Genomic DNA, 23,015 nt, shown 5'->3' on the forward strand with positions numbered 1-23,015 from the left:
TCCTCATTACACAAAACCTCTAGTTATCTCTTCTTCCCATCTTTGTCTCAAATTCCTACTTCCTGGCTCCCTGCAGTGGCCTTGGCTGCTTCCTTGTCTCTCTTCTGCGATCCGTCTCTTCCTTTAATCGCTTAACGGCTGTCCTGGTTTAACAAGGGGGATGTTACAGGCGTCTTTTTGTCCCCCTGTAGGGCTCTTCAATCTTCGAGGAGATGACATTCCTTACACCCCCGTCTTCTACGCTTACACTCTTCTCACCAAGACAGATATCAGGTACTTGATCTCCCTGCAACAATTCAGACAACCGTCTGGTTCCCATCGTAAGTGGGAGCTTCCACGAAATGTGGCCAGGGTCCAACCGAGCAGTCAGCTTTCCATTCCTTTCGTTTCCTTTCCCCTCCCATTCTGTTTTTCTTTTGATTTTTCCATCTCCGCCCCCACAGATCAGCATGCTCAGACATCGTTGGGCTGTCTTTAGGAGAGAGAATTGCCTTCTTCGTCTTCTCTTTGTTGGCTAAAGAGGGGGTTTTTTGGTCCCATGGGTTCCCTTAAGTTTCCTGAGATCCCTCTTCTGTGCAGATTCATTTGGGTGGAATATACTGGAGTTGCTGAGGTCCTGGTAATCACCTCTGAAGTTCTTCAGAAAAAAATAGACGAAATAATAAAGCCTTTTGTGCACATCTGAAAGCCTTGTCTACTGGGGGTTCGCAGGGGTTCGGGAGAACCTCTAGCTAAGATTCTGTGGATTTCAGAGAACCCCCAAATCCCACTCCCGGCTGGCCCTACCCTGCCCTGCCCTGCCCACTCCACCCCTCCCCTCCCGGAGTCCCCACACAGCCCGTTTTGGATGCAGGTAAGTGCAGGGCATCCGTGGAGGCTCGGAGAGGGCAAAAAATGGGCCTACCAGAAGCTTGGGAAGGCCAGAAATGGGCCCATTTCCAGCCTTCAGAGGGCCTCCGGAGCCTGGGAAGGCTGTTTTTGCCCTCCCAGAGGCTCGAGAAAATCCCAGGGAGGGCAAAAATGCCCCCCCCCACCGTGGTGCAGGAGGCTGATTAGGCCACGGCCACGGCCACCCAGCAACCAGGCAGAGAACCCCTTGCTAAAATTTTTGAAGCCCACGCAAAATCTCCATTCCCACCCCACTCTGGGGCCAGCCAGAGGTGGTATTTGCCAGTTCTCCGAAGTACTCAAAATTTCTGCTACCGGTTCTCCAGAACCTGTCAGAACCTGTTGGATGTATTTCCTTTATTGTACTTTTCTGGTAAGATACCCAACAAAAATACTTCTGGTTTTAAATCAAGTTCAATTGTTGTTTGCAAACAGAATACAAGAATGTCAGAAGGAAGAGACTCTTGGCCGTGGCAGCAACGTGGCAGGTCCACATAGAGAGAGAGAGAGGGTTGGTCCATGTGCTCCCAGGGCCTCTTGGCTGGGTGCCACAAAGATATCCAAGTGCCAGCTGGTACTTTGAACCAGCCTAGAACTCTGAACTGATGTGGCAGGACAAGGCTTACGTTCTTAAGGAGGAAACAAATTACAGGACTTGTAAAATCATGGTGGGAATGTGGAAAAGAGCCATGTTTATACGGCGTGAACTTTGTGTAGTCGAAAGCAAGCCTACATCTTGCATTTGAATTCACAGGCACAAGAAGAAAGAAGGAAGGAAGGCTTTGGGTTGTGAAAATCCTGCAGTGGGTCTGCCTAATAGGGCTTTGTGTTAAAATAAACTTCACTGTTTAGGATAGCGCAGATGGGGAGAATTTTAAAACAAATGAACGATCCACCGCTGTTCGTGTTATATTTGTATATGTTTTCAGCGAACGGCAAAACAAATGTGGGGGAAGAGAGGCCTGTGTCAACCTGATGGCCTCCAGATGTCTTGCACTACAAGTTCCAAGAGCCTTCATCAGTATGGGAATTGTAGTTCAGCATCTCTGGAACAGAGCGAGTTGAAGAAAGCTGACTTAAGCCTTTTTCTTCATCGCTTGGAGAAAAGTCGCGGAAATGCCTTTTGAACCCCAGGAGAAGGCCCGTTTGTCTTCTTCTGAGACGATGGTCAGTGGGTTGGAAGCTGCAAGAAGTGGGCTGAGATCTTGGCCTGGCCAACATTCAGTGGGTTGATGTTATGTCGATCATCAACTTTTAACCGTGCCTAATTGGCAAAGGGGTTATTAGGAAGCTAAAAGGAGGAAGCATGGCCAGGAAATGCTACTCTCCAGCACAAGGAACAATAGTGGGATGGAAAGGAAGATTTCTAGTGTGATTGGAGCTCTCCTATAAATGCTGAACCATAATTCCCAGCAGCCTAGCCAGCATGGCCAATAGGGAAGGATCAGTGGTGAAATTCAATTTTTTTTTACTACCGGTTCTGTGGGTGTGGCTTGGTGGGTGTGGCAGGGGAAGGATACTGCAAAATCCCCATTCCCTCCCCACTCCAGGGGAAGGATACTGCAAAATCCCCATTCCCTCCCCACTCCTGGGGGAAAGATACTGCAAAATCCCCATTCCCTCCCCACTCCAGGGGAAGGATACTGCAAAATCCCCATTCCCACCCCACTCCTGGGGGAAGAATACTGCAAAATCTCCATTCCCACCCCACTCCAGGGGAAGGATACTGCAAAATCCCCCTTCCCACTCCATTCTGGGGCCAGCCAGAGGTGGTTATTTGCCGGTTCTCCGAACTACTCAAACTTTTCGCTACCGGTTCTCCAGAATCTGTCAGAACCTTCCAGATTTCACCCCGGGAAGGATGCTGGGAGATGTAGCTGCCCAACATTTGGAAAGGCCACATTTTCCTGAATAAACTCATTTCCTTTTTTTTTTTCAAAAACATTTTTATGAAGTTATAAAATATTATAAAATACAAAAGCAAATAAGAGGACAAGGAGGGGAAAGAGAAAAGAAAATTGTGGAAGGGTAGGGAAAGAAAAAGAAAAAAAAAACATTGACTCCCGACTCTCTCTGTTACAGTAGAAAAGGGCATTATCAAAAAAAAAAATCACAACTTTTAGTTTTACCATAATAGTATGAACCAGTTATTTCTGGCAAAAGTCTAATCTACCAAACCCAAAGTCAAGATTTCATTCTTTTTCACATCAAGCATGAAGTTCAGAAGCGGTTTCCATCAGAGGTGAAACCCACCTCTGATGGAAACCGCTTCTGAACTTCATGCTTGATGTTTCACATAACAGTTATGCGTTTCACATAACTTTACCACCAGTTCGCCGCGCACTGAAAATGTGCGTGCGCACCTTCCGTTCATACGCCTGGCCTTCCGCGCATGTGCTTTGTTCGTGCACGTGGCTTGCACGCATGCATGCGGCTTAGAAAACATGGCTAAATAGGACGGCATAGAGCCAGGGCGGGTGAGCAGATGGGTAGCCTCACCCAAAGGTTGCCACTACCGGCTGAAGACCACCACTGGTTTCCACATGGAAACAAAAGTAGTCAGTTTTGCCATTTCAGACAACTCCCATCGGCTTCTGCAACCGTTCTTCTATAGGAGGATTAAACTCATTCCCAATGGGGATGTCTCACTTTTCCTTTCATTTACTCCCAGTCTGTTTGTGAACCGGAGTCGGCTGAGCACCGGAGCACTCCAGATGTTGACAGCAGGCTGTGTGGAATCTTTGTGTGTGAAGGTCGAAGACTACGACCAGATAGGGGCCAGCCTGAGAAAATATGCCCACCAAGATGGGGTGATCATCTGGATCGGAACAGAATACACAACTCTGGGACTTTACAAGGAGATCCCTCAAGTAAGAGAGAAGAGAAAAAGAAAGATAAGCTAATTTGTCTTCTTCCCCCAACCCAGAGGTCGGCAACCTTAAACACTCAAAGAGCCACAAAGGTCCTAACCGGAAGCCCCCCTTCAATTCTGGAGCCGACCGGAAGTCCAGTTCCCCCATCATAGTCTCTTCCTAGCATGGCGTCCTTTTTCCTCTGCTGATCAGAAGTTTGGTTCCCCCGCCATAAAGTCTCTTCCTAGCACGGCATCCTTTCTCCTCTGTTGACCGGAAGTCTGGTTCTCCCACCATAGAGTCTCCTCCTAGCACGGCATCCTTTTTCCTCTGCCGGCTGGAAGTCTGGTTCTCCCACCATAGAGTCTCCTCCTAGCACGGCATCCTTTTTCCTCTGCCGGCTGGAAGTCTGGTTCTCCCACCATAGAGTCTCCTCCTAGCACGGCATCCTTTTTCCTCTACCTATCCTAACTGAAAGCCCTATCAATTGTGGAGCTGACCAGCAACAGGGAGCCGCAGCAGAGGGATGAAAGAGCCACATGTGGCTCCAGAGCCGCGGGTTGCTGACCCCTGCCCCAACCTATCCTAATCTCACGTTTCTCCCACGATTATAAGGAGAGTATCTCCTAACCCTGTGATGGCAAAGTTATGGCACATGTGCCAGAGGTGACACGCAGCACTCTCTCTGTGGGCACGCGAGACATCGCCCCAGTTCTGTTCTGCAGTGCATGCGCACGTGCCTCCCACTGACCAGCCGGTCTTCGGGTGTCTGCCGTGCATGTGCAGGAGGTGTGTGTGGGGTATTGCACATGCATGCAAGGAGTACGCAAGCATGCGTGGGTGACTGGGTGCATGCACAGGGACCATGCACACATTGCATTTTGGGGGTTTGAGCATGCACGCATTCACACATGGGCAATCGGTCCGGAAAAGGTTAGCCATCACTGTCCTAACCACTTTCCACCTACGAGCTATCTCTTCTAATACCTGTTCAATCCAACAATTTAAACCCATTTTTAAAAGACCAGGATTTAAGCAGAAGCACAACATCGTCTCAGAAGTTGTAAACAAGGACACAACAAATTGAGCAAGTAGAAGAGGGTAACTATCATACATGTCCATTATTACAACAGGCTGTTAGCAATTTAAAAAAAGAAAGAAAGTAAGAATTGGACCTGTGCTACAGTTTGCATCATGCTCCTAAGCACAAAGCAAGATGCCAATATAATTCTTAATTTCTACGCAGGGGGAAAAAAAAAGAATAAATGTTTGATTTCCACTTGAGGAGGACTTTATTCCACTTCCTTCTTCCTAGATCGTGAATCCCTTAGATCGTGAATCTTCCAGAATCATGACAAGCAAAGATAACCGTGTTCATTGCAGAAACTGTTAAAGATGAAATGCGAAGAAACAGAGGGCAGATTAATGCAAACTGATTAATGGAATTTGCTGTGATGAGTGATGCAGTTGGTTAATATTTAATCTCTGAATGAGCCTCCTATAGATATGCTAAACTTTCCCCCAGTTTTTCTGACTTAGGTTTCTGGAGCCAACTCCAACTCTGGGGACAAGTTAGCACTTTTTCCTCCTCCTGTCCCACCTGAAGCTCCAATAGAGGAACACTGCAGATCTTCTGAGATTCATGCAGCAGCAAAAGCTCTTGTAGGAAGTGCCCCATCTCAGAATCAACCTGACCTGAAATGAAATATTCCAACAGCAATAGCACTTATATACACTGCTCCATAGTGCTTTCCAGCCCTCTCTAAGTGGTTTACAGAGTCAGCCTATTGCACCCAACAATCTGGGTCCTCATTTGACCCACCTCGGAAGGATGGAAGGCTGAGTCAATCTTGAGCCAGTCAGAATCGAACTTCTGGCAGTTGGCAGAGTCAGCCTGTAATACTGCTTTCTAACCACTGGGAAGGAAAGAATGGCTCTTTATGCTGAGATCCCAGTGAAAGCTTGTTGCCAGCTGTGCATTTACAGGTGCATGTCTCAAGAAATTGCTGTAATTCCCATAGCGCTGCCTTAGGCCTGTGAAATTTACCCATGTAGTAGGCTGCATTGCTATTATCATCTTTCTCCTCGTCTCTTGTCTTCTCTTCTCCTATTGGTATCTTATGATAAATTACTTGTTATTTGTCTCTTATGATTAATGATTGTTAACTATGAATTATGATCTAGGACCTATAACCGTGATAGCGAGCCTATGGCACGCGTGCCCTCTTTGTGGGCACATGTGTCATCACTAGCTGCTCTTCTGGTTTCTGGCAGGCACATGCATGCCAGCCAGCTGATCTTCGTGGGTGCTGGAGTGCCGGAAAACAGCCTGAAAACGGCTGAACGATGGCCCAAAAAAACGGTAAAAAACCAGGCCATTTTTTGGGCCGTTTTCAGGCCGTTTTTTGGGCCGTTTTCAGGCCGTTTTTCGGGCTATTTTGGGGGGCATTTTTTGGCCTGAAAACGGCCCCAAAAAATGGCCCAAAAACATGCATGCATGTGGTACAGAATGCATGCACATGCTTTCCGGTTTGGGCACTTGGTGCCGAAAAGATGCACTATCACTGACCTATAACTTTGTTGTTGTATATGTGTACATTGAGAGCTTATGCACTGGAGACAAATTTCTTATGTGTCCAATCACAGTTGCCTAATAAAGAATTCTATTCTATTCTATTCTATTCTATTCTATTCTATTCTATTCTATTCTATTCTATTCTATTCTATTCTATTCTACTCTACTCTACTCTACTCTACTCTACTCTACTCTACTCTACTCTACTCTACTTTATTCTATTCCTATTTCTTATTCTATTCTGTTCTACTCTACTCTACTCTATTCTATTCCTATTTCTTATTCTATTCTGTTCTACTCTACTCTACTCTACTTTATTCTATTCCTATTTCTTATTCTATTCTGTTCTACTCTACTCTATTCTATTCCTATTTCTTATTCTATTCTGTTCTACTCTACTCTACTCTACTTTATTCTATTCCTATTTCTTATTCTATTCCTATTTCTTATTCTATTCTGTTCTACTCTACTCTACTTTATTCTATTCCTATTTCTTATTCTCTTCTGTTCTACTCTACCCTACTCTACTCTACTTTATTCTATTCCTATTTCTTATTCTATTCTATTCTATTCTATTCTATTCTATTCTATTCTATTCTATTCTATTCTGTTCTATTTCATTCCACTCCATTCTAAATTCCCACCTTCCTGTTTGCAGGAAAAACTCTTGGAAGACGATTTCTCCCCTGTCATGCTCTCCAAGGCAGTCAAAAACTCCAAGGAGCAGAAGATGATGGAAGCCGCTCATGTATGTAATCCACAGCAGGGACACTCACCCCACGTGATGCAACGACCTTGAGAGCCGAGGTCCAAAAGGACCTTCAGGAATCAGTGAAAAGGAATGCCCACAGCTGGAAAGATTTTGAGTGTTCCACTGTGAAGCTTTGTGAAGCACACTGGCCTAAAAGCTGAAGGACAGAGGGGCAGAGGGGCGGAAGGTTAGAAGTACGCAGTGCATAGCTAGTCCTCAACTTGTGACCACAATGGAAGCAGAATTTCCATTCTGCTAGGCAAGGCATTTTTTAAGTGAGTCATACCTGAATTTATCACCTTTTATTTATTTATTTTTTTGCCATGTCTACAGAGTTTCTCAGTCTTTCAGGTCATAGTTTCAAAGGTGCTTTTTCAAAAGGCAACTGGCCTTTTTTTTTCTTTTTTTTTTTTGAGGAAGAAAAGGAAGAAAATATTTCGGTTCTCATCCAAGAACCCTTCTGGATTTTCTCCAGGGGTGGGCTTCAAAAATTTTAGCAATTGGTCCTGGAACCACACTTTAGTCACTGTGTACACACGCCGTGTTTAACTTGGTTATTAAATTAACCTATTTGGAGAAGGGGGGATCCTCCCAATGGACTGGATCGCACTAACCCCAAAAGCCAGATTTGCCCATCAGGCTAAAGCGTAAAAAAAAATTCAAACATGATTCAAACTAACCCAAACAGAACTGTTGTGTAAATATAGCTCCAAGGGTTTTACTAACCCAGGGAAAGTGCTGTGAGAGCAGAACCCAGAAGAAGTCCCTGTTTAAATCTTATTCTGACTCCAGCAAAAAAATAAAAATAAAAAAATAAAAACAAGGCATGGCTGTTTTCCTATCCAATCCTGTTATTGCAACTTCTCCCCCTCCTTGCTTGTTCTCCTGCTTCGGTGCAGGGTTGAGTGACAGTGGCCCTTTCCGGGATCTCTCTTTGCTTTGCGTTGGCCTTAGATACGAGATGCCGTGGCGCTGATCCGGTATTTGGTTTGGCTGGAAAAGAAGGTGCCCAAGAACTCTGTAGATGAGGCGTCTGGAGCACATTACCTGGACGCGCTACGAAGGTCAGTTTGAATGAGGCGATTTTAGGGGCCACTAATAAGCAGAGGGGAAATAGTACAACTAGAGAGTCGGGTAAAACATTAGCAGAATGAATGCATCCATTCCCCAAAATGAATGAATGAATGAATGAATGAATCTATCTATCTATCTATCCTATCATCTATCATCTATCTCTTTCTTTCTTTCTATCCTATCTATCATTATCTCCTATCATCTATCATCTATCATCTATCATACATCCATCATCTCTCTCTCTATCTATCTATCTATCTATCTATCTATCTATCATTATCTATCCTATCTATCATCTATCTATCTATCATCTATCTCTTTCTTTCTATCCTATCTATCATTATCTATCCTATCTATCATTATCTATCCTATCCTATCCTATCATCTATCTATCATCTATCTATCATCTATCAATCACCTACAGTATCAATCATCTATCTATCTCTTTATCATCTATCATCCATCCATCCATCCATCCATCTATGTATCTCTATCTATCTATCAATCTATCTATCTATCATCTATCTATCACCTACAGTATCAATCATCTATCTATCTCTTTATCATCTATCATCCATCCATCCATCCATCCATCCATCCATCCATCTATGCATCTCTATCTATCAATCTATCTATCTATCTATATCATCTATCATCTATCATCTATATATTCTATTATCTATCTTTCTATCTATCTATCTATCTATCTATCACCTATCAATCATCTATCTATCTATCTATCTATCTATCTATCTATCTATCTATCTAGTGCTGTTATGCAAAATTTTGTGGTCTTGTCCGAAATTGATTCCACAAATTGGTTGGCACCTTGATGCTTTGAATTATCAACCAGAGATCCAATTGTTCTGATATTTCAAATTATAGAGAACTCTCTTGAACTCGCTGAATATCGAATTAATGATGCAAATCAGCTAGAATATCTCCTATAATCCTAGTAAGAAATTCAGCTCAATTGATGCATTGCCCCAAAGGATAATATGAATTGTTCAGGTTTTAGCTTAGTGCACTATGCAAACCTAGCGATTGGGAGCTTATTCCAGAAATTCTGATTGTTTTAACACAAGGTGGGGATCCAGTCACAGAATACCAGATGTTCTTTCTCCTTCCACAGGGAAGAGCTGCACTGCAAGGGGCCGAGTTTTGAGACCATCTCAGCCAGTGGCTTGAATGCAGCCTTGGCTCATTACAGGTACTGGGAAGAAGAGGGGGAGAAGGGATAGGTTTTAACGGAGGGTGTAAAATAAGCAAATGTTTCCTTTTCCTACAAGGCAGGGGTCATCAACCTTAATCACTCAAAGAGCCACAAAGGTCCTAACTGGAAGCCCCCCGTTCAATTCTGAAGCGGACTGGAAGTCCAGTTCCCCCACCATAGAGTCTCTTCCTAGCACGGCATCCTTTTTCTTCTACCTGTGCTAATCGAAAACCCTATCAATTGTGGAGCTGACCGGAAAACCCACCCCTTGCCATAGTCTCTCCTCCTAGTGCGCTGTGCTTCCCCTCTGGAGCCTGGGGAGGGCAAAAAACAGGCCTTCCGGTCCCATTGGAAGTTGGAAAATGGGCCGTTTCTGGCCTCCAGGGGGGTGGGGAAAGCTGTTTTCGCCCTCCCCTGGTTCCTAGAAAGTCTGGGGAGCCTGGGGAGGGCAAAAAACAGGCCTACCGAGCCCACCGGGCCAAAAGCAGGGGGAGCACGGGGGCGGTCATGCGTGCATGCATGGGGGCGGGGCGCATTGAATTATGGGTGTGGGCACGCGCGTGAGCGATCCCCCGCACTCCCCCTGCTTTTGGCACGCGACGGCAAAAAGGTTAGCCATCACTGTCCTACAATGAACATCTCTTCATTTGTGGAACGGCAGAGGTAGAAGACCTGACTCACATCCTATTTGATTGTTGCCTGTATAAGAGGGTGAGGGACAGGTACCTCGGTCTATAGACCAAATGAATGACCCATTGGGATCCCCATATCAAAACCACTCACCTTATGTGTGGCCAGAATCTGAAAATAACATTTAACACAGCACAGGACTTAAGCAAAATGGTTTGGTTGAGATCGGCATATGTGGGACTGAGTGGGGTAAATGGTAGGGGTGACACTGCGATATAATTTTCTCATATTTTATCTATATCTTAAATTAGTGTATTTTACTCCAATTTCATTTTAAATTGTATTTTATTCCAATTCCATTTTAAATTGCTTTTATCAAATTTTAGTAATAATTTGTTTCTGGAACTCTACACTTTGATATGGCCAAAGGCAGTGGTGAAATTCAAATTTTTTTGCTACCGGTTCTGTGGGCAGGGCTTGGTGGGCTTGGTGGGCGTGGCAAGGGAAGGATACTGCAAAACCTCCATTCCCACCCCACACAGGGTGAAGGATATTGCAAAATCTCCATTCCCACTCCACTCCAGGGGAAGGGTACTGCAAAATCTCCATTCCCACCCCACTCCAGGGGAAGGATACTGCAAAATCCCCATTCCCTCCCCACTCCTGGGGGAAGGATACTGCAAAATCTCCATTCCCACCCCACTCTGGGGCCAGCCAGAGGTGATATTTGCCGGTTTTCCGAACAACTCAAAATTTCCGCTACCGATTCTCCGAACTGCTCAAAATTTCTGCTACTCATTCTCCAGAACCTGTCAGAACCTGCTGAATAGCACCCCTGGCCAAGGGCTAACCAATAAATAAATGTAAATGTAATATGAAGATCTGGTCAGGTAGACATTCCATTCAACCAGTTGTCATAAGACGTGATATCAATGTACTGTAGATATTTTGAAATCTTTATGATATGAATTTATAATGACATTATAGTCAAGCTTATCATTGCTATGAGACTTGATGAAGGATGTGAATGGGGTTATCTTTGATCTTCTTTAGCCATGGATTTTTTTGAAGGCAACATACCTTTCCTTGTTTTTCTTTCAGCCCGTCCAATTTTACTGCTCGAAAGCTAACTCCCAATGAAATGTACTTATTGGATTCTGGAGGCCAATATTTGTGAGTATGACCATCAAGAACCATCTTCTGGATCAAGCTCAGATGCCAGCATTTGGTGGAAACATTTCAAAGGATCTTCCCGGCTAAGGGTTGAAATTGGGGTGTACTCAGAGAACAGCTGTTAATATGATTTATTATGCCTCATTGAATTGATGTTGAGTCTTGGCAACCAGATAGTTAGATGAGAGTTTTCTCCAGTAGGATCTGGTCCTTCAGATCTTCCAACCGTACACCCATATAACTGAGTCCATTCACCTTGTGCTGGTTGGCATCTTCCCTTTCCTTCCTCAGCTCTTTAGCACAAAGTTGTTTCTCTTTGACCAACCAGCCACTTCCTCCTTAGTTGAAATTTTGAGATTTAAGGGCAGCAGAGCGAATCTATCAGAAGAACATGTCAAAATAAATACTGATATTTAGAATAGAATAGAACAGAACGGAACGGAACGGAACGGAACGGAACGGAACAGAACAGAACAGAACAGAACAGAACAGAACAGAACAGAACAGAACAGAACATAGAGTGGAGTGGAGTGGAGTGGAGTGGAGTGGAGTGGAGTGGAGTAGAGTAGAGTAGAGTAGAGTAGAGTAGAGTAGAGTAGAGTAGAGTAGAGTAGAGTAGCGTAGCGTAGCGTAGCGTAGCGTAGCGTAGCGTAGCATAGCATAGCATAGCATAGCATAGCATAGAATAGAATAGAATAGAATAGAATAGAATAGAATAGAATAGAATAGAATAACGAGAGTTGGAAGGGACCTTGGAGGTCTTCTAGTCCAACCCCCTGCTTAGGCAGGAAACCCTACACCACTTCAGACAAATGGTTATCCAACATCTTCTTAAAAACTTCCAGTGTTGGAGCATTTACAACTTCTGGAGGCAAGTTGTTCCACTGATTAACTGTTCTCATTGTCAGGAAATTTTTCCTTAGTTCTAAGTTGCTTCTCTCCTTGATTAGTTTCCACCCTTTGCTTCTTGTCCTGCCTTCAGGTGCTCTGGAGAATAGCTTGACTCCTTCTTCTTTGTGGCAGCCCCTGAGATATTGGAACACTGCTATCATGTCTCCCCCAGTCCTTCTTTTCATTAAACTAGACATACCCAGTTCCTGAACCATTCTTCATATGTTTTAGCCTCCAGTCCCCTAATCATCTTTGTTGCTCTTCTCTGCAGTCTTTCTAGAGTCTCCACATCTTTTTTACATCGTGGCGACCAAAACTGGATGCAGGATTCCAAGTGTGGCCTTATCAAGGCATCATAAAGTGATATTCACACTTCCCATGATCTTGATCCTTGACTTGATCTTAACAGAGAGGAGTAGACAGAAATACATACACAAATAATTTCTTGGAGGAAGGAACACCAGAATAAAGTCGTTAAAAATGCATTTCAAAGTCTTCTTTTTCAGGATAGAAACAGGCAGCTATTATGAACCTACCTTTTAAAAGAAACTAGGATCCTTCAATTCATCAAAGAATTTGAGGCAAATTCTTCGGAATCCAAAGAATTTAGTTTTGAATTGCAGTATTGCAAAGAGCTTGAGTAGGTCAGATTGATTGGGCAACACTGGGGCAATCAATGACCATTCTTATAAAATAACATTAGCATCCGAAAATCTATTCCTGATCTGCTGTAAATAACCCATATTTAGATCCCAGACCTGGCTTTACTCATCTCCCATCCTTTAGAAGGGCTAAAACAAAGATTTTGCTCTGTAAAGCAGACACGAAGGTCACAGTCTCAGGCCTTCCCAGTTCAGGATTCTACTGGGAAGTCTGAAGATCCGTGGCTTGTTAGGAGCTCAGTTGGAGGAAGTTCCGTCTTGAAGTAGCTTCTTCCTTGTTTCTCGTTTTGTAGTGACGGCACCACGGATATCACTCGGACCATCCACTGGGGGGAGCCCACAGCTTTTCAGAAGGTAAGGCTGATTCTCAAACACACCTGAATGGTACAGCTACCGTAAGTTCAGCTGGCTTTCAGCTGGCTTTCTCCAGGAAATCTAACATCTCCAGGAAATCTAACACCTTCCTAAGGGGAGCAGAAGGAGGGAGGTCCCCCCCCCACAAAGCATCCAATTCAGGCTCCTTGGTGAAACTAAGGGTGTCCCAGAAATCCATAATCGGCATCATGTGGGAAAAGGTACAAGCACCCCTTGTGAAAACAATCAAGTTTCTAGTATTTTGTCCAGCAAAGCATAGAGTAGAATATTCACTCCAATGTACTGTGTTTTTTTCCAACAGCTATACCGTGTTTCCCCAAAAATAAGACCCTGTCTTATTTTTATTTTTTTTGAACCCTGAAATAAGCGCTTGGCGTTATTGTCATGTGCTCAAAAGCCCGATTGGGCTTATTATCAGGGGATGTCTTATTTTGGGTGAAACACGGTAGGAGAAATGGTTTATATAGAGTGTTGGGAGAAATGTCCATTTGGGTTCAGCTCCAAGTGAGGAGAAAGACACTGGAAACATGGAGACTGCTTGAAAAGATGGTTTAATGGTGGACAGGACCACGTGGTTTTGAGGTCTTGGGCAAAAAAAGGCACATGGGTGAGAGAGAGAAAATAGAATAGAGTAGAGTAGAGTAGAGTAGAGTAGAGTAGAGTAGAGTAGAGTAGAATAGAATAGAATAGAATAGAATAGAATAGAATAGAATAGAATTGAATTGAATTGAATTGAAATGAAATGAAATGAAATGAAATGAAATGAATTGAATTGAATTGAATTGAATTGAATTGAATTGAATTGAATTCTTTATTGGCCAAGTGTGATTGGACACACAAGAGAGATTTATACCCTCTATTGGGCTTTGAATTTGAGCTTGTGCTCTGATTGGTTGTCAGTCTCCCATGGGGCCATGCAGGGGTAACTTTGTAGTTGTCTTTTGAGTCCCAGGCTTGGTTGACTTTTGCTAGGTGATGATGTAATGAAAGGGCTTTGGGCAATGCCTGAAGGAGGTAGATTTTTGTTATATAGAATAGACTGGCCCAGGCCTTAATGGCCCATTGACAATGGTGGTGGGGGAGGCTGAGTTTCTGCCTCCCTTTTAGGGGAAATATTCTGCCCTTTTAATATTTCCTAAAATATCTCATTTTCCTAGGAGAGGGGTGGGTGCTAACTTCCTACAAGAGGAGAAAAAGAAAGGATATATTATTGATAATATCTTCAATAAAATACTGGATGAATAATTAGAGAGAGGGAGAATGGAGGTCTTGTGAGAGAGAGGTGCTACTCCAGCACGGAGATATTTATTCTATTTAAACTTATTTTAGTCTATAGCAACCGGGCTGTTGTTCTGTACGTCCTTCATACAAGCCATTTGCTGGAAATTGTAGTTATGCATATTCTGGGTTCACACTTCACACACGAGGCCAAGTCCTAGCGCAGTGATGGCTAACCTTTTTGCCGTCATGTGCAGGGTAGTGGGGGGGGGGTGTCACTCATGCGTGTGCCCACACCCATAATTCAGTGCGCCCCACCCCCCATGCATGCATGCACGACCGCCCCGTGCTCCCCCCGCTTTTGGCCCGGTGGGCCCGGTAGACCTGTTTTTCACCCTTCCCAGGCTCCAGAGGCTTTCTAGGAGCCTAAGGAGGGCGAAAATGACCTTTCCCACCCACCCACCCCTGGAGGCCGGAAACAGCCCGTTTTCCAACTTCCAGTGGGATCGGAAGGCCCGTTTTTCACCCTCCCCAGGCTCCAGAGGCTTTCTAGGAGCCTGGGAAGGGCAAAACCGGCCTTCCCCTTCCCCGAAGGCCCCCCGGAGGCCAGAAATAGCCCATCTTCCGACTTCCGGTGGGCCCGGAAGGCCCAAAAATCAGCTGGCCGGCGTGCGCATGCGTGCTGGAGCTGAGCTAGGGCAATGCTCGTGTGCCCACAGATATGGCTCCATGTGCCACCTGTGGCATGCATGCCATAGGTTTGCCATCACTGTTCTAGGGTTACTATAAATTCAACTCACCCTTTTCCTTCCAAATATGATTCCAGAACATCTTCTTTTCGTCTCTAGGAAGCCTACACAAGAGTGCTGATGGGAAATATTGACTTGAGCAAGCTTGTCTTCCCACCCAGAATGTCAGGTAAGAATTTGGGAGAGAGGGGGGAAAAAAGAAAGCAAAGAAAAGCTAACATCCTTACTGATGATTTCTCAGTTTTTCTTTGCTGATGGTGAAGAAATCCAACAACTCTCACATTTTGGGCGTAAATCTAAGCAGGGTTTCCTCAAGGGGACAGAATTTAAGAGGTAATATGTAGTCTGCTCAAACTGATGGGCTCCAGATGTGTTCTTGGAAATCCTTGGCCAGAAGGAACTGCAGCTATTCGAAGCATCTGGAAAACAGTATGTTGAAAGAAGCTGAGCTACAATAATCATCAATGAAAGTTTCATTTTACCACACGTATTTTGGATTGTCTTCTCTACCTCCTAAACATCTTAGGCTTTAGAATACTTACATGTCTTTGTTTTACCGCAATACGCACCTTCCGCCGCGCCCTCAAGACCTTTCTATTTCAACAGGCTGGCCTGGCCTAACTTTCCCTTTTTAAATTGTAAATTTTAAATTTGTCTTAACCATTGGGGGTGTTTTTAATTTGTCCTGGGCCAAATTATTTAATGTGGTTTTATACTGTCTTTTAAATTTTGTAATCTATGTGTTTTATTTTTTGGCTGTTCTCCGCCCTGAGTCCTTCAGGAGTAGGGCGGTATATAAATGTAATTTTTTTAAAAAATAGTCTAGAACTGCATCTCCTCTATAAATTTCTACTAGATTTGTGTATCTAGTATTACCTCATAAAGTAGTCAATTTGTCGCATAGAATGATTCGGAAATGTTTTATGCAGATGTTATCTTGTGAAGCATGATCCTCAAGGCCTATCTAGCATCCCATGCGTGAAAGTCTATGATTTGGTACATTGTGAGAATCCAGCACCATGGACTTCAGAAAGAAAGGTGTCAAGAACACACAGCTACCTGGAGAACACTTCCTTTCAGAGATCTTTTATGAATCCTAAATCATAGCATTGGAAGCAACCTTGGAAAACTTCTGTTCCAACCGCCTGCTCAGAGAAAGAGCCCTCAAACCATCTGAGAGAAATGACTTCCCACAGGTTCTCCAATGTTTAGTAATCTCACAGTCAGGAAATTTCTCATTTAAAGCTTTGGATCTCTCTGTGAAGTTTCCACCCTTGGGTTCTCGTCCTATCTTCAGACATTATGGAAAATAAATCCAGATATTTTCCCAGTGATATTCCCTTCAAGTCTTGGAAAAGCTGTTCTCGTCTCTCCTCTTAGTCTTCTCTTCTTTAGGCTAAACATACTCAGTTCTTTGAACGGTTCTTCTTAAGATTTTGCCCCCATGCTTATCATCCCCTTTGCAGCTCTTCTCTGCATGTTTCCAGGTTCTCAGCTTGAATTCTGGCCACCAAAACTCGCCACAGAATTCCATGCTACGTAGAGTGGAACTCTCACTTCCTAGGATTTCAAAATACTGCTGCCCACATTGGAGAGTTTCCTATGTACATTTGGTTATCACAGTGGGAAGCCAATGTTTGATTAAATTGGCCGATGGCTTGTGGACTCTTTTTATATTTTTTAGAGCAAAGCTTCAACTTGCATGTATGGGGGGAAAAGAAAAGAGGGAAACCTAAATATGAAATAATAGAAAATATTTGTAGCTCGGGTTTTAGATTTTGACAGTGGTTTGCTCTCCAAGCTTGTTTCAATTTAGTTTCTGAACATTTCGTCACCAGACTAGGTAACATCATCTGCAGGATTTTCTTGTCCTATTCCAGAATCGAATCAAATAGAGTAGGGTAGGGTAGGGTAGGGTAGGGTAGGGTAGGGTAGGGTAGGGTAGAGTAGTGTAGAGTAGAGTAGAGTAGAGTAGAGTAGAGTAGAGTAGAATAGAATAGAATAGAATAGAATAGAATAGAATAGAATAGAATAGAATAGAATAGAATAGAATAGGAGTTAGGATTAGGGTTAGGGTTAGGGTTAGGGTTAGGGTTAGGGTTAGGGTTAGGGTTAGGGTTAGGGTTAGGGTTTATTTATTTATTTATTTATTTATTTATTTATTTATTTATTTATTTACATTTCTATACCGCCCTTCTCCCGAAGGACTCAGGGTGGTATACAGCCATATTAAAACAAACCCATCACAAAAATTAAAAACCGTTAAAATAAAGGAGAGAATGGAATGGAATGGTAAAAGGGTTAGGGTTAGGGTTAGGGTTAGGATTAGGGTCGGTTCTTTATTGGCCAACTGTGATTGGACGCAGAAGGAATTTGTCTTAGGTGCATAAGCTCTCAGTGTACATAAAAGATATAAGTGATGAATCATGAACATAGTCATCATAAATACATTTATCAGGAATAATAACATGCAACACTTAGTAATCGTCATGGGATCCTAAATAAGCAATCAATAAAAATCATAATAGAAAACTAAATAAAATGTTATAAATCGTAAGGATACAAGCAACAAGTTATAGTCATAAGTAGAAAAGGAAACAGGGAATAGGAAGGATGAAAAGAATAATAGTAATACAGCCTTAGTAAATACTTTGAAAGTGTTGTGGGAATTAGTTGTTTAGCAGAGTGATGGCATGGGGGGAAAATTGTCCTTGTGTCTAATTGTTCTGGTGTGCAGTGCCGTATAGCGTGGTTTTGAGAGTAGGAGTTGAAACAATTTATGTCCAGGATGTGAGGGGTCTGTAGATATTTTCACAGTCCTCTTTTTGATTTTTTTTTAAAAATTATAAATAAATCAACCTAAATATTTTCCCTGCAGAGGCTAAGCAAGATTTTATTTCCGCATTGCAGGGAGACTGGTGGAAGCGTTCGCTCGCCGGCCCTTATGGGAAGCTGGGTTGAATTATGGCCATGGCACCGGTCATGGCATCGGCAACTTCTTGTCTGTTCATGAGTGTAAGTGGCATGAAGACCAGGTCAGACCACATGTCTTTGGCTGTTTGGGGACAGCAGATCTGGTGGGGCAGAGGTGGGTTTCAGCAGGTTCTGACCAGTTCTGGAGAACCGGTAGCGGAAATTTTGAGTAGTTCGGAGAACCGGTAGTAAAAATTCTGACTGGGCCCGCCCCCATCTATTCTCTGCCTCTCAAGTCCCAGCTGATCAGGAAGGAATGGGGATTTTACAGTAACCTTCCCCTGGAGTGGGGTGGGAATGGAGATTTTGCAGTATCCTTCCCCTGCCACACCCACCAAGCCACACCCACCAAGCCACACCCACAGAACCAGTAGTAAAAAAATGTGAATTCCACTACTGCTTCTGACTAACAAGTTTTTTTAGTCAGCTCCATAGATTTTCAATTGGGTGAAGGTCTGGGCTATTCCCAGGCCATTCCAGCAGTGGAATAGGATTATCTTGAAACTCCCCCCAAAAAGTGGTGTTATTAGCCATCAAACCTCAAAAATCCACTTTTCCCAAAAGGCTTCCACAATTTCAGATTGCAGATTCAAGATGTTAGTTATCACCTTTAAAGCGCTCCATGGCTTAGGACCTGGGTACCTATGAGACCGTCTTTTGCCACCAATAGCCTCCCACCGACCAGTTCGTTCTCACAGGGAGGGACTACTCAGGGTACTGTCAGTCAAATTATGTCGACTGGCGACTCCCAGGGGGAGGGCCTTCTCTGTGGGGGCTCCAACCCTTTGGAATGAACTGCCCCCGGAGATACGGAATATCCCTGATCTCCATGCTTTCCGCCGTGCCCTCAAGACCCTGATGTTCCAACAGGCGGGGCTAAACATACGAACATGTGAATGATTTTTTAAATGTTATCTAATTCTGGGTTTTATTTAATTGGCCAAACTAAGTAATAATTTTAATTAGCAATTTTATGATGTTTGTGTGTCTATATTTTTCTTGACTGTACACCGCCTTGAGTCCTACGGGAGAAAGGCGGTATAGAAATATAATAAATAAATAAATAAATAAATTTTGGCCACTGCTGTACTTGGAAAGGATCATCTCTAAAACTCCGAAGAAGGGAGTGAAGACAATTCGAAACTAGATCTAGGATAGCCACTGATGGGCTGCAAAAAAATCCAGCCAGTCATTAGAAATCAGTCAAGGTTTATTGCTTGGCTGGCATCTACTGGTAATTTGGATTTTTGTAGCTCATTAGTCCTAATTTAAGGCAATTTCTGCATAAGCTGCGTGAATGAGGTCCAATCCCATTTACTGAAATGATTGGCTTGATTGAAAGATCCACATTAATTCACTTTGCGTTTGTCACTTTGATTGTACCATCAGGGTAATTTCATTGCAAAAGACCAGCTCGATCTGGATTATTCTTCTGGGGGTTGCAGAAGAATTTTTATCAATCGAACCAGCTTGCTGTCTCCAACTCAGAAAATTGATTTGATCATCCAATTGCTGAAACGGTGTTGACTTTACGCAAGAGAGGGAGCCACACACTCCCTAATGCAGGGCTCTGCAACCTTAAACACTCAAAGAGCCATTTGGACCCGTTTCCCACAGAAAAGAAAACACCGGGAGCCAAAAAACCCTTCCCGTCCCTGACTATTTCTTAAACGGCCACAAAAATTAGCATATGTAGTTGAATTAAACATTCTGTTTTCTTCCGAAAGTTTTCTTTTCTTGGATTTATCCACGGTTGGCCTACCGGGGGTTGAAAAGCTCAATAAATCGCGTGCCGGCGGATGTTGCACATTGGTGGTTGGGACGCATATTTTGAGAGACAGGGAGCCGCAGCAGAGAGGTGAAAGAGCCGCATGCGGCTCCAGAGCCGCAGGTTTCTGACCCCTGCCCTAATGTTATGTGAACGTGCTTCAGGTGTAGGCTATGAAACACACTGAAACCATGCATGTGTGAGAGATACCTTGTCATTGTCAGGGAAAGTCACAAAAAAAAAAAAAAGTAGCGCCTCTTACTGTATAACCGCTTGAGATGGCCAACTAATTTTGATTTTCAGAAATAACATTTTTCTTCCCCTGTCAGGGCCTGTGGGGTTCCAGTCCAACAATGTTCCTTTGGACAAGGGGATGTTCACTTCCATAGGTAGGTCAACCATTGATTTTATTTTATTTAATTCATTTATCAAATTTATTTGGCCTCCCCCCCCCATCTCACGGTTCAAGGCAGGGGTGGGCTTCAAAGGTTTTAGCAAGAGATTCTCTACCCAGTTACTGGGTGGATGTGGCCTCCTGCACCACGGTGGGGGGAGAGGGCGTTTTTGCCCTCCCCGGGCTCCGGAGGCTTTCCTCGAGCCTCCAGGAGGGCGAAAATGGCCTCCCCAGGCTCCGGAGGCCCTCTGGAGGCTGGAAATGGGCCCATTTCCGGCCTTCCCAAACTTCCGATGGGCCTGTTTTTCGCCCTCCCTGAGCCTTCATGAGCGCCCTGCATTTACCTGCATCCAAAACGGGCCACGTGGGGACTCCTGGGAAGGGAGGGGCAGGGTTGGTAGGGCCAGCCAGGAGTGGGATTTGGGGGTTCTCCAAACTGCACAGAATCTTAGCTAGAGGTTCTCTAGAACCCCTGCGAACCCCCAGCAGCCCACACCTGGTTCAAGGTAACTCTGAGTGACTTACACTTATGGACAATCATAAATATAACATCGGAAATATGTCAGATTTTGTTCCCTGCTCCTTTTCTTCTTTTCTTTGTCTCCAGAGCCTGGTTATTATCATGATGGGGAATTTGGAATCCGTCTCGAGGATGTTGCACTCGTGGTGCCAGCTAAGACCAAGGTGAGATCCTTTTTCCAGCGTTTGATCAGTCCACTCATAACATGCCATCCATCAAAGGATCGCCTCTGGGCAGGCGGTTGGCTATGATAAGCTAGGAAAGGCAGTTCTAGCAGGTAGATATATATTGCAATGCAGCGAATAAGACTTGCAGGACCTGGAATATTAGCTGTAGACTCATCCATGGCATGCTGGAAGTCCCTGGGAAAAAAGGAATCTGGGATTATCCCAACAATTATTATGTTGAAAGGAGGAGGGATTTTTATCAGCCTTCCCCATCTTGCTGATTCCCAGATAACCGTTGATTGAGAAAGTATATAGGGGAAGGGCAGGCAGAGTCAAGCAAGTAATTAGCCTAGAATCATTCCATTCCCACAAATGATCTAACCCAGGGGTGTCAAACTCAATTTTATTGAGGGCCACATCAGGGTTGTGTTTGACCTCGGGGGGGCGTGGCCGGGGTGGGTGTGGCCAGCTCAATGTCACTCATGTCTGGGATGCCTGTTGATTCTTATCTGGTGCCAATTTAATGCTGGATGTTGGTTGACATGATTCTTGTATATAGGCACGAGCAATAAATAATCTTTACTGGAACTTAAAGGTATGGTCCCAATTCTTCTCAGCCAATAAAAACCGGCCATGAGAGCTGCAGCAGGCAATCTACTTAGGCCTGGACCCTCTTCCTATACTCCACTTATGTTTGATAATGGGGTTTTGGGAGTTGACTCCCCAAGAGACAACATGGAGAGGAAAATAAAATGTGTTATGGCAGGTAATAAAGATCTTTGGTTACTGAGCCGATTAGATGTAATCTAGAGACTTTCTAGATTACTTTCTAGAGACTCTAGAAAGAGTGCAGAGAAGAGCGACGAAGATGATTAGGAGACTGGAGGCTAAAACATATAAAGAAAGGTTGCTGGAATTGGGTAAGTTTAGTCTGATGAAAAGAAGGACTAGGGGTGACATGATAGCAGTGTTCCAATATCTCAGGGGCTGCCACAAAGAAGAGGGAGTCAAACTATTCTTCAAAGCACCTGAGGGTAGAACAAGAAGCAACGGGTGGAAACTAATCAAAGAGTGAAGCAACCTAGAACTAAGGAGACATTTTATAACAGTGAGAACAATTAACCAGTAGAACTGCTTGCCTCCAGAAGTTGTAAATGCTCCAACACTGGAAGTTTTTAAGAAGAGATTGGACAACTATTTGTCTGAAGTGGTGTAGGGTTTCCTGCCTAAGCAGGGGGTTGGACTAGAAGACCTCCAAGGTCCCTTCCAACTCTGTTATTCTATTCTATTCTATTCTATTCTATTCTATTCTATTCTATTCTATTCTATTCTATTCTATTCTATTCCATTCCATTCCATTCCATTCCATTCCATTCCATCCTATATTTGTTCTATTCCATTCCATTCCATTCCACTCCACTCCATTCCATTCCCTCCTATATTTATTCTATTTATTCTATTCTATTCTGTTCTGTTCTGTTCTGTTCCAATACAATACAATACAATACAATACAATACAATACAATAACAATAACAATTACAACACAACACAACACAACACAACACAATACAATACAATACAATACAATAACAATTACAACACAACACAACACAACACAACACAATACAATACAATACATATTATGTACAGTGGTTAGAACCTCAGCTGGCACCCAGGCAGGGGATAACGCGACCCATGCACAGGATTTCAATGGAAAAACCTTTTTCTTTAATTATTTCTTGAAAAAGCAACACATACATTCTAATGAGATGCACAGTCTCCTGCACTGACTCAGAAAGCTTTCAAAGATTCCGAAATGCCAGTTGCCATCTGAAGGGCAAACCCCAGGGGCCTTGCATGTCCTACAAGAACTGAGCCTCCCTTCTTTTGATCGATTGCAGTATCCGGTGCACGAAGAGCCCTACCTGACATTCAAGGTGGTGTCCCTGGTGCCCTACGCACGGAACCTCATTAACCAGAGTCTCCTCTCTCCGGATCAGGTACCGTATTTTTCAGAGTATAAGACGCACCAGAGTATAAGACGCACCTTAGTTTTTGGAGAGGAAAATAAGAAAAAAGCTGATTGGCGGGTAGATCGGCCTCCTGGAATACCCCCAATCAGCTGTTCCCAGAGGTGAATT

At 43.8% G+C, this 23,015-nt stretch overlaps 1 protein-coding gene across 5 annotated transcripts in view; it reads left to right on the forward strand.

Annotated features, from left to right (window-relative positions):
• XPNPEP2 (X-prolyl aminopeptidase 2) overlaps positions 1–23,015 on the forward strand; it is a 51,578-nt gene that overhangs the window by 26,674 nt on the left and 1,889 nt on the right. For all 5 annotated transcript variants that reach the window (XM_060692118.2, XM_087877564.1, XM_060692119.2 and 2 more), the window contains 12 exons: positions 192–273; positions 3,560–3,758; positions 6,974–7,063; positions 8,021–8,130; positions 9,273–9,350; positions 11,085–11,156; positions 13,003–13,063; positions 15,151–15,220; positions 17,962–18,066; positions 20,122–20,181; positions 20,794–20,870; positions 22,776–22,874. In XM_060692118.2, the coding sequence (XP_060548101.2) occupies positions 192–273; positions 3,560–3,758; positions 6,974–7,063; positions 8,021–8,130; positions 9,273–9,350; positions 11,085–11,156; positions 13,003–13,063; positions 15,151–15,220; positions 17,962–18,066; positions 20,122–20,181; positions 20,794–20,870; positions 22,776–22,874 (1,103 nt within the window). The remainder of the gene's footprint in view (positions 1–191; positions 274–3,559; positions 3,759–6,973; positions 7,064–8,020; positions 8,131–9,272; positions 9,351–11,084; positions 11,157–13,002; positions 13,064–15,150; positions 15,221–17,961; positions 18,067–20,121; positions 20,182–20,793; positions 20,871–22,775; positions 22,875–23,015) is intronic.

The sequence above is a fragment of the Pantherophis guttatus genome, chromosome 12 (assembly GCF_059756535.1).
Source record: "Pantherophis guttatus breed Tessera chromosome 12, ASM5975653v1, whole genome shotgun sequence".
In the NCBI taxonomy this organism is placed as follows: Eukaryota; Metazoa; Chordata; class Lepidosauria; order Squamata; family Colubridae; genus Pantherophis; species Pantherophis guttatus.